At 34.9% G+C, this 12,500-nt stretch overlaps 1 protein-coding gene across 2 annotated transcripts in view; it reads right to left on the bottom strand.

The window, feature by feature from the left end:
* LOC144967947 (T-box transcription factor T homolog 1-like) overlaps nucleotides 1-12,500 on the bottom strand; it is a 56,953-nt gene that overhangs the window by 37,217 nt on the left and 7,236 nt on the right. For both annotated transcript variants that reach the window (XM_078905750.1, XM_078905749.1), the window contains exon 2: nucleotides 1,788-1,883. In XM_078905750.1, the coding sequence (XP_078761876.1) occupies nucleotides 1,788-1,883 (96 nt within the window). The remainder of the gene's footprint in view (nucleotides 1-1,787; nucleotides 1,884-12,500) is intronic.

Genomic DNA, 12,500 nt, shown 5'->3' on the forward strand with positions numbered 1-12,500 from the left:
TTTGTTATTTCAATTCCAGTCGACACGCAGTTATTTGCAAATATTATGTGCACATCGGCACCAGCTGACGTGTACCTATATTCAGGTCTGATATTATCCGAACCTACTTATAAAAAAATAATATTCCCTTTAATCATCCCATAGTGGAAATTTGTCTCTAGTGTCTATATTCCAAGAGAAGACTGGAATAACCCATGCCTCAGCCGCAGTGCAGCGCCGCAAATTGAGCTAGAGCGAGATCACTTGCTCAAGGCCACACAGCGCAGTGGCCGGTGATCGAACTCGGTACCTTTCGGATACGAAGCAAAGACCGTACCGCTGAGCCACGCTGCCCATTATGGGCCTAGTTTAACATTGTTGTAATGGACACGTCATTTTTCGAGATTTCCATTACAACAGTGAGCCTATAAGGAATTGGGTTATCAGACCTACAAACATGTGCACGTCGGCCCCAGCCCGTACTCCATGATGAGGTAACAATAATTATTTTTAAAAAAACAAAATTCATATCATATGTAACAGGAACAGTTTAACCACCAGCATAAGTAAAAGTAGTGTATATGTTGCTACTCGGATCTCGAAGAAATAGATAATAATGTGAAATTGAATGTAAGCTTCAATTCAATGTACGAAAACATGAAATTGACGTTTCGGGTTTCCCCTTTATCAACAAAACGGGATGAACGAATAACTACCGACGAATGAGATAATGTGGTAGTCGCGTTGTTAACAAACCGAAACGTCCATTTCATCTGTTTTCGTGTATTAAATTGAAGCTTACATTCAATTTCGTACTGTTATTTATTTGACTAAAAAGTAGGTTAATTAGGTCATATAAACATGAAATCGATTTCAACAAATTCAGAGAGCCTAAAACTTATTTTGACATGTGACCTGCTGCCTCAAAAAAGTATTATGTGGGGTGATCTGGAGACCGGAATGAAAAAAAAATCCAGTTCAAAAAGCCTGAATTACTGGTTTAAACCAGAAATCTAGCACCCATGCACTTATGAATGAGTGGTAATTTTAGAGGTACCTCGTTGCATTCCACTATATTTCCCCAATTTTCTTAGCTATTTGATTTTTATGATTGGATCCAAGAGTAAAAAATACATTGTTCATCTCAGGTTAACTAGGGACTTACAGCGTTCCACTTTCTATTTTACGTTTGTCCGTGTTAAGAAATGGACAGTGGAAGAGGTTAGCAACACATGCAAGAATGAGTTGACTATCTTCATAAAAAAGAGGGTTTTTAAGGGTTTTACGGCGCTTGCGACACGTTAATGTCATTTCAGCGCCAGTAAAAAGGAAGAAAATGGGATAGTCAAAAAAATATTATAGAATTAAAAATGAGCTTTTTAAAAAACTAGCTTTTATATAGCGCAATATTCACTAAACGTGCTCAAAGCGCTTTAAAAGGGGTCCCTGGTCAACAGCAACATTTAACACGTAGGAGACATGACGCCTGTTAGGCGATATTACACTTTTTCGAACAGAGGCAACGCTGTTAACGGCCAGGTACTCATTTTACACCTGAGTACGGTGAGAGAATGTGAGTAAAGAGTCTTTTCCAAGGACTCAACTATGCGCCGAGCGAGGCTCGAACCCAGGACCTTCCGATCCGAAAGCGAGTGTCATACCACTAGACCACATAGATTTACAATTGAAGGTACCCAATAAAAAGTAAAAATTAAAACAAAGGGGAGGTCAGTCAAAGAGATTTCGAAAAGTGGACATCTGTGATTTTGCCCCTGTATTCTTCAATTTATATTAGAATCCTAATTTACCTGTGAGAATCGACGTGGATAAAGTCCAGGAGTAATGTGTACATGGCATTGGGGTCCAGTCCTGACACGCTTGCACGGAACACGGGGAACATCCGTCTGGGAATGGAACACAAAACAATACAAAATGATATTTTATATACACAGTTCATTAACCCTCAGAATGTTATTTTATCTAAAAAAAAATGGTTTAAAAATTAAGCTTTCATTTAGCACTAAATGTGCTCAAAGCGCTTTACAAGGGGTCCTGGCCAACAGCAACATTTAACATTTAGGACGGGATATGACGCCTGTTAGGCGATGTTAATTTTTTTTCGGACAGAGACAACGCTGTTAACGGCCAGATACTCATTTTAAAACAGAGTACGGTGAGAGAAAGTGATTAAAGAGCCTTCTTCAAGGACTCACTATCCGCCGAGCGAGGCTCGAACCCAGGACCTTCCGATCCAAAAACGAGTGTCATACCACTAGACCACATAGCCGCGCACAGTTCATTACTAGTTTCATAGAGATGATTTGAATTCGTAACCACCATTGTTACCAGTTTAAGAACAGACAAGATTTTCCAGTTAATTTTTATAATTTCAAAAAGGTAAATGAGGAAATATTTTCTAAACAAAAATTACGCCGTTCCGCTACGGCATCAATAGATACCGTCGCCTAGGCATTCCATGAAGGAGTATAGATAATCCATCAAACAAGATGATGTCTGGTGTCGACAAAAATCACTCATGTTGTCCCAGTGGGCAAATTGGGGGTTAATAATAATGCCCAAGTAAGGAGAACGAAAGGTGATAAAAGAATTCTAATGGTTTGATATACGTCCTTCATTTCAAGGTAGTGATACGATACAACCAGTAACCTCCCCCCCCCCTCCCTCCCTCAATTTCAAAGAAAGGTTTGAACTATGGCAAATACGTCTTAGATTTGTCTGTATTTCTGTGTGTATGTGCACACATTGCCACGCAAACATATACCCAAAAAATAAATACAAACAAAAACAAAAAAGGAACGTTTAAAATGATGAATTAAGAAAGAAAAGCTCCCACGATATCATTATAGTAATTAATACCATCAAATCTGCAATTACACCCCACCAAAAAGTTAATTGATTAATAATAATAATAATAATAATAATAATAATAATAATAATAACAATAACAATAACAATAATAATAATAATAATAATAATAATAATAATAATAATAATAATAATAATAATAATAATAATAATAATAATAATAATAATAATAATAATAATAATAATATAATATAATAATATAATAATATAATATAATAATAATAATAATAATAATAATAATAATAATAATAATTAATATAATAATAATAATAATAATAATAACAATAATATAATGATAATAATAAATAAATAAATAAATAAATAAATAAATAAATAAATAAATACATCAATAAATGGGGTAAGTCGATTAATTATCATGCATGCGATTATTCCATTTTAAAGAACTAATCGTTATTATTGCATGTATAGGTAATATCTCCCCCACAAGAACGCTTCTGTTTAACCAAAATGTCAGCAATTCTCATGCCGTATTTTGACCCCCCCCCCCCCCCCCCCCAAAAAAAAAAAAAAAAAGCCCAGGAAGTTAAAATAAAACAATGAAATAAAAGCAAAAGAACCATTTTAAAATCTCATCTTTCTATCTATCTATCAATCAATCTATCTATCTATCTATCTATCCATCTATCTATCTATCAATCTTATCTATCTATTTATCAATCAATCAATATATATATATATATATATATATATATATATATATATATATATCCACCGATCAACCGATCTATCTATCTATCTATCTACCTATCTAACTTCTATCTATCCATCAGACAAAACTAAAAGTCGTATTTTATCGATACTTTGAGGAATTTTAAAACCCATAATTTGCATATCTATCTAGTGAACATAATAAAAAGGAAAAAAAAAGGTTGTGGGGATGTTAAGTAAGTAATCTGGAAAAAAAAATATGAAATAATTTTAAATAACTAAAAATGAATTGCTATGATGACCAAATCACCATGGAGTTGACATGCTGTCTATAATATTTTATTGTATATTACAACAATAAGACCAGAATTAAATGATGACGACAGCTGTAATTTATTATTTTTTTTTTTAGGTGAAAGAAGCACAACAATAGGGATTATCAACTTCACATATATACGTACATGCAGCATGGACTCAAACCTTAAACCATCGCATCATTTCTCACCCTTACCCCAGCCCACCCCCTGTATACCCATGTCACAACATGTCCGTGTGGCTATAAATAGAACGAAGTTGACGTCACTCAGGTCTTCGTTTTTTGTTGTTTTTTTTAAATTTATATATATATATATATTTTTGGACATCCATCTTTATGAGTAATTCTCATTATATGTATTAACTAGACTATAAACCTTCAAGGTTACACATAGTTTTGCGTGTTGGCCCGTTATATTTCCGGATGGCAATGTTGTGAGTGTCTAAGCCAAGCGCGGAGCATCTATACTGAGTTTTCTTTACAATATTAAATTCAGTAAATATAGACTGAAAACCGGCAATTTGCATATATATATATATATATATATATATATATATATATATATATATATATATATATATATATATATATATATATATATATCAAGGATAATAAAAAGAGCAATTAAGCATGGACTCAAACCTCAAACGATCTCGTCATTTTTCGCCCCCCGTCATGCCCATGTTTCAACATGTCCGTGTGGATATAAATATAATAATACATATCCTAGAAAATCGATCAAGGATAATAAGTATCATGGGCTCAAACTCCAAACCATCGACTTGTTTCCCTCCCTAACTCCAGCCCCCCTCGTAAGATCTTGCCTTTGGCTATAACATGTCCTTGCTGCGATGACAATACAGACTCATCCTTGGACAATAGCCCTATTTGTAAACATTGACCACAAAACATGTGAACCAACCGCTAAATTTCGCACCACACCGTTAAATTATGAGGACTTTTTTTTCTACTTCTCGTAAATTCGACCTATCTTTCTCTTTCTCTCTCTCTCTCTCTCTCTCTCTCTCTCTCTCTCTCTCTCTCTCTCTCTCTCTCTCTGTGTGTGTGTGTGTGTGTGTGTGTGTGGTCTGTATGCGCGATTGCGTACCATTTTATAGCTAATTTAGATTAAATTATAAGCCTTAGGACAAATGAGATAGAAATGACAGAATCGGCTAGGAGAATGCTACCCATCAGCACTAGCACTTAATTAAAATCATTTTCAGCATCATCATCGTCGTCGTCATCATCATCACCAGAGCGAAATGCCAGGTACAGTTCGCTTAATGGTATGTCACGCAACAAACTGTGCATTCCTTTCCAACTTATAAATTGAAATACAAATTACAGTCTCGCTTCAATTAAATCAACAAAGTTTTTTTAAAATATGCACGTTTCGGGTTATCCCTTCAACAATTGTGAGACTGAGTAATTCACTATAAAATCCGATGATAAATTCAAATGTCAGATTCATCGTCAGTTCACCCTGTTGTTGAAGGGGGAAACTCGAAATGTACAATTAATTGTCTTTGTTGACTAAAACAAAACCTAGCTTCACCAACATCATTCTTTCCACCTTTTGTTCAATTATAAAAGAATTTCCCAAACTTTCGTGGGATCTTCTAGAGTTACCTTTATCCATTCGATTCGGACATAATTGTGAGAGTCCTCAATGCGATGATTGAATGTTTACAAGCAAACAGTAGATTTCCAAATCAACAAAGATCGGATAGTGTCCTACCGGTCATTTGATGTGACCATTGTCATCTCTCATTGTAATGTCATCAAATACCCGACATAAATTTCTCCTCTACCTGTTAAATCACCCCCACCCCCTTTTCTCACCTTCAGGCTACGTTTGTCTTATCTGTATGAATTGTCTGTCTCTTCACTCCGGCAGAGACAAAAGAGTTTGCTAAAGGAAGATCTACCTGCGTTGTCTACCTGTGTCTGTCGGTCAGTGTCACGTGAGAGACTGGCGCCAAGCCCGGTTGCTGACACCCAGTGTTGATTAGAATGTGATAGACTTGCAATCGCCACCACAGGAGTAATAAGTGCATTCCTGTTGTTCCGCAATCTACTTAAAATATTATTATTGACAGGACTTTTAACTGACACATAATATCTCTATCGCCCCCCCCCCCCCCCCACTTCCATTATATATAAAATATTAAATACTGACGTGTACATATTGGCAGGCCATATAACTCAAATTGTTGTGGGCTCATTGTTGTAATGGAAGCACTCTCAATCCAACTTGAAATTGCTTCCGGTTATCAGACCTGGTGCAGCTCCTCAGCTCATACCCATTTTTAGTGGAATTTTAATGTAATACAGGCAAAATTAAATATTTTTACTTTCCAATAAAATCATTTAAGTATCAATCACTTGATTATGTAGATATGTGTATTTATTAATTTAATGTGTTATGATATGTAGTGAACGCGATTGTTTATCAATTTAAAGATTTATACATTTATTGAATTATAAAATGGACGAATATGACGAATGGACGATTATAACATAAATAATATTATATATCATCTTATCTTGACTGTTCTCATTATGACACAAACATTGTATATGACTCGTTGCCTAAATCGCTTACTAATAACCCACATGGACTAATTTTTTTTTTTGTACTTTAAAAAAGAGATAAATCTGTTGATACATTAAGTCCGAACAACAAACTCTGAATGTTTGAATGCACAGTTACCAATATCTATGAAATAGAATGAATGTTAAAGACATTGATTAAAAACAGCAAATGGGACGCGATTTTAAATGCAAGACTTAAGCATTAGTTGTAGTGATAATATTGCGCTACTTCTATTAAGTGGATCTTTTGAAATTCAGTTTAATTTGTCGACACGCAGCTGTCCAACAAATAAAATATTCCATGGCTTTGGTAGTAAAACACATCATTGTTGGATAAAGACATATTCACTCCGATACTGCAGCACAGTGACAAAACGCCCTTTCACATCTTATAATCAATTAATACCGAGGTCGCCGTAAAATCAGTGCGCAGGATACCCATTAAAAAGTGCGACTCTAAAACACCAATGCAAAGTCACTTAGAGAGATGATTTATATGGAGAAATCACAATAACTGACTCCCTGAAGAAAACGGACTTCAGTTGGGACATGGGCAAAAACAAAACCGTCTCAGTTCAGAAGTAGCACATGAACAAAGAAGTCCCAGGTTTGAGAGTCTTTGACAAAATTAGGGTCAAATTAATCGATCGATATTTGAAGGGCGAGTTTTCTGGCCAAACTGTATGGTTTGTGGCTGGAATGTCGGGGCGTTTGCGGAGGAAGGGGGGGGGGGGGTGAGTACGGCAAATATTGAGGAATCATGATGGGGAGAGGCTGGATGCAAGTGAAATATTTCGACATTCCGTAAAAGCTCCCTCCATTGAAGTTAATACATTTTCAAAGTTCAAACGTAGATGAGTGTTAAGTGCTACAGAACTCGTTGCCGTTATTGCAATTTCATTTATTGAGTCCCATTATATTTTATTTAAAAATCTATGTTAACTTTATTCCGCTTTGCCCCCCCCCCCCCACCCACCCAGTGTGTTAAATGAGATTACATATTATATGTAAAAGTCACAGCCAAAAAAGTATCAACAGTCATCCAAGACCTCGATAAAATAAGAGCAATAAATGAATAGATAAATAAAATTTAAAAATCATAATTACTTCACTGGACAAACATAAAATTGGAATAAATATATTTTCCTGTTGAATTCAAGGAATAAGACCATTCTCCTTTCATGGAAATCCCTTTAGATATTTACAATCGTTATAGCCTATAATTGTAAAACTCACAGATTGAGTGGTAAAAAAAGAACAACTTAAAGAAACACAGGAATTAAAAAAGAAATTTGTGGAACCCATTGTAAAGCACTTTGAACACAACCTAGACGTCTAGTGGATATTGTGCAAAACATCGACATATAACTGTATTCTCGTCTTTAATACCACCTAACACCCCCCTCCCCCTTCTATCTCTCTCTCTCTCTAAGGATGATACAAGATGATATAAACAAGTAGGAAAAATAAGATTCCATTATTTTGTCCCTAGAGAGAGAGAGAGAGAGAGAGAGAGAGAGAGAGAGAGAGAGAGAGAGAGAGAGAGAGAGAGAGAGAGAGAGAGAGCTAACCCATGCGTCATCCGCTGAGCAACGCCGCAAAGTGATCAACAGCGGCCACATTTCTTGCATGCTTGAGTTTTTAAAAATAACTATAAAAAAAACAAAAACAAAAAAACAAAACAACAACAACAACAACAAAACATAAAACAAATAAAGATAGCGAGGCAGGGCTCGAGTCCGGGTCTCCTGGGTATAAATACAATCCCTTATCTACCCTACCATCTCGCCCAATGCGTGAGGGAAAATGTCAACTCCCAAAGAAAAATAAAAAATCTGTATCATCAAATCAGTGGTGATTGTGAGAATAGATAAAAAGGAGGAAAATTTGAACATTGCATTTTTTAAGCCCCACTTTTAGACCAATTGAGGCGATAAACGTCATTGATACCCTAGCTAACTTCTGGATAGTGGGAATCGTCACCTATTTGTTCCACCACACATCGATTCTCACTGCCAATATATTTGATTGGGGGGAAACTGATCTTTCAAATTAGAGAGCAATATCCACTAAATGTGCTCAAAGCACTTTACAAAGGGTCCCTGACCAACAGCAATATGTAACACGTAGAACGAGACATGACGCTTGTCAACGCTATTAACGGCCAGGTACTCATTTTACACCTGAGTACGGTGAGAAAATGTAAATAAAGAGCCTTTTCCAAGGACTCAACTATGCGCCGAGCAAGGCTCAAACTCAGGACCTTCCGATCCGAAAGCGAGTGTCATACCACTTGACCACAAAGCCGCACAAATCCTCATCTTGCTCCAAAATCGGGGATTCGATGAGCATCATCAACACTATCACATAGAAGAAAAAACGAGGATAAAGCAACAACAACAACAACAAAGCAATAACAACATATGAAAACGGCTTACTGTCTTGTCAAGCTAGTAGCTGCGTAATAGTTTTTGTCCACCCAACTAGCCATTAGAGACTGGTCATTTGATCCAATCAATTAGGACTGACCACCATGCATAATGCATACCATGAGCTGGCCAAATCCTCCCAACACTGGACTCCTAGATTTGTCAAGCATCGAGAAAGAATCTCGATAATGGAAATACCCACTGGCCAGGTGTGAAATAATATCGGATTACAAATCGGTTACAATTACACATCTAAATATATATTATACTGTATCATAACAATTACAGTAATAACAATGAAAGACACATGATAAACCAATGAGGCGAGCTTTTCCATTTTGGGAACAACAGATTGCAAATATAGAAAAAAATTAAAAAACGCACAGCAATACAAAACAAACATTTTTTTTTAAAGTTGCACCTTTCACAGACCTCTACTACAATCAGAATTTTGAAAGGGAAAAAAATCCAATACGCGAATTCATTACTCACAAAATATTATACAGATTATCACTTTAAAGTGCTCTGGCAGTTATGCCGGGTAATTTAATAATTTGATCGTTCATCCATTTCCGACCAAAAATACAAAAGTCTTTATCACAGTATTGACCTCAAAAAGAATGGTGGGTTAAAAAAAACCCCAAGTCTGGGGTAAAATAAGATAGAAAAATCTCGAATATTGACAAAATTCGGCATTTAAAAAAGGCCATATATACCTATAATCTATATAAGTTACAGGTTTGCCTTCGGTGAGGCATCTTAGAGTTACGATTGGGGCCGAGACCGAGGTGGCCGAGTGAATAAGGCAAGGATTGCACTTAACACTTACACCTGGAGGACCGGGATTCAAACCCCAAGGCCGGCATCTTTCTTTCCCTGAGAGAGAAACTTTGCCCTATTGCTAACAATAACTTTTTCATATATATATTATATATATATTATATATATATATATATATATATATATATATATATATATATATATATATATATAATCAAAATTGTATGAGGGCTGGAATATAGCAATTCTTACACTCTGTGTCTTGGAGATTGGCAAGATTAGGTAATGTAGATGTTGCTGCTCGAAGCTCGAAGAAATAAATAACAGTGCGAAACTGAATGTAAGCAACAATTTAATATACGAAAACAGATAAAATGGACGTTTCGGGTTTCCCCTTTATCAAAATATTTATTCTATTTTAATTTGTGCTGCTATACAAAGGAGCATACTATTTCCTGCCCATCAATGTTTTTGTTTATTCATCTTAACAACGCCACTACCACATTATCTGTAGCGTTTCATTCATCAAGTTTTGTTGATAAAGGGGAAACCCGAAACGTCCACTTTATCTGTCTTTGTATATTAAATTAGCTTACATTCAATGCCACAATGCTATTTATGGCAAGATTGAGGACAGTCCGCAGAAAGTACAAAAATCCTATCTATATTATTCCAAAGTGTAGGCTACACGTCTTTTTTAAACAAGTAATCTGCGATATATTTAAAAAAAACTAAAATCAAAACTTTTGTTGCTGATTTTTCTCATATCCATTTAATTACCCAATTTACATTATAGTAAACCTGAGTACTAAAATGAGAACTGAGCAATGGCACCCTTAGACACGATAATATTGTGATGATGATATATTATTACATAATTACACATAAATAAATTTACATGGTTGAAATTACGCAAGTCCATTGTTATAACAAGTTGTCCCTTTTACCAAAGTACAGTTCAACAGCAGGAATGACATTAATGGTTATGTATAACTTGACTTTATAACAATTCCTATTATTGAAATGACATGAATGATTATAACTTTTTAACAAATACTATCGAAAATGACTAGAAGTCAAAGGCTTGTGATAATGAGAACAATAACAATTCGATACATGTAAACCACAATGATAATGTACAGTGCAGTAATGGCATAACTCGACGTATACCTATAGGCAGGTCTAATAACCCAAATTGCTGTGAGTTCATTATTGTAATGGAAATTATACTCCAAGCAAAATTAGTGTCAATTACAACAATACTGCCGTGCTCTGAAAAAACATTAATGATAATAATAATAATAATAATAATAATAATAATAATAATAATAATAATAATAATAATAATAATAATAATAATAATAATAATAATAATAATAATAATAATAATAATAAAGTCAACCTCCAAATTTGTTTTAGATATACAAGCCAGACAGATTAACTATTTTCATTTAGTTATTTCACACTTTTCATAAATTCTTCAAAATATACATGATACTAAGGGATGTGTTAACATATCAATTCGTTAGTTTCACCAACTCCATACAACTGGCAAATCTAATAAATCTACAGAAAAGTAGAACAGAACGGCCATTCTCCGTGAAAAACAATATTTTGGCCAGAAAAACACCGTCTTTCAAATATCGATCGATTAGGAATGACTCGATGAATCCGGGACCTTCTCATGAAGACTCAGTTTATGGCAAGATGAGAGCTATTTCTTATCGATCGATATTTGAAGGACGAGTTTTCTGGCCAAAATGTTTTCAAAAAACGCGTCAGTTGATTTTTCTGTTAGGTAGGGATATTGTTCACCGTTCTGTTATGACAAGCTTTGTGTGGAGTAAATCAAGCATCAAGTAGCCTAGTATAGAGAATAACTGTGTCAAGCACATTATGGTAGAATTCACAACCACAATCGTGAGATATGACTCTCCATTGTATCGCTCATACGAACGTTTAATTATAACTCATTGTCTCAATCAGGGTATTATCGGTCAAAAGTGTGTACACACCTGAAATACACATCAATGATAAAAATGATAATAATGATGTATGTACTTACACTTATATGGCGCATGTCACTTACAATATGGCTCTATGCGCAGAATATTACATGCAATACACATGATAGAAATGTCCTCTCGCTTATTAACAAAAACCATTTAAAAGATGAGTGTAAGGTATTATTTTTAAATGTAAATAATGGTAAATAAATTATATGCAGTGACACTACAAAAGATGATAAGATGAAAACACATATTAAGAAATTTGACCAGAAAACTTGTCTTTCAAATATCGATTGATTTAAATGACCATATCTTAGCAAATAATTTGAAATCTGGGACTTCGCGTTTTGGAATTCGAACTGTTCCCAACGCGGATATCCATAGAGATTACTTATCCATTCTTTTTCAACTTAGATTTGAATATAAAATTGGAAATTAAAAACAAAACCAAAAACAAAAATACAACCACAACCGTCAGATACGTGAGAAATATCTCTCTATTGTACCACAATTAATTGTCTCAATCGTGGTATGATACCGGCCAAAAGTGTGTGCTTAAAGATACACAGCTAAAATACACATCATCTGGATTTCTCTCACAGGAAGAGCTAATTCCAACAATAATACTCTGTGCAAAATAAATGCTCTTTGGACTACTAGTCAAAAATTCGATCTACTGCCTCAAAAAGGTATTATATTGTTATAATGATATAAGGCCTTGGGGTGAGGGGGGGGGGGGGGGGGGGGAGTCACCCCTGCCACAGGCAACGAACAAAAAATTAGCTTTAAAAAAATCAAACTTTGATGAAAATAATTAGAAAATGCAATCAATTT

Source organism: Berghia stephanieae, chromosome 3 (genome assembly GCF_034508935.2).
Source record: "Berghia stephanieae isolate SIO BIC M18660-M18661 chromosome 3, UCSD_Bste_1.3, whole genome shotgun sequence".
Lineage (NCBI taxonomy): Eukaryota > Metazoa > Mollusca > Gastropoda > Nudibranchia > Aeolidiidae > Berghia > Berghia stephanieae.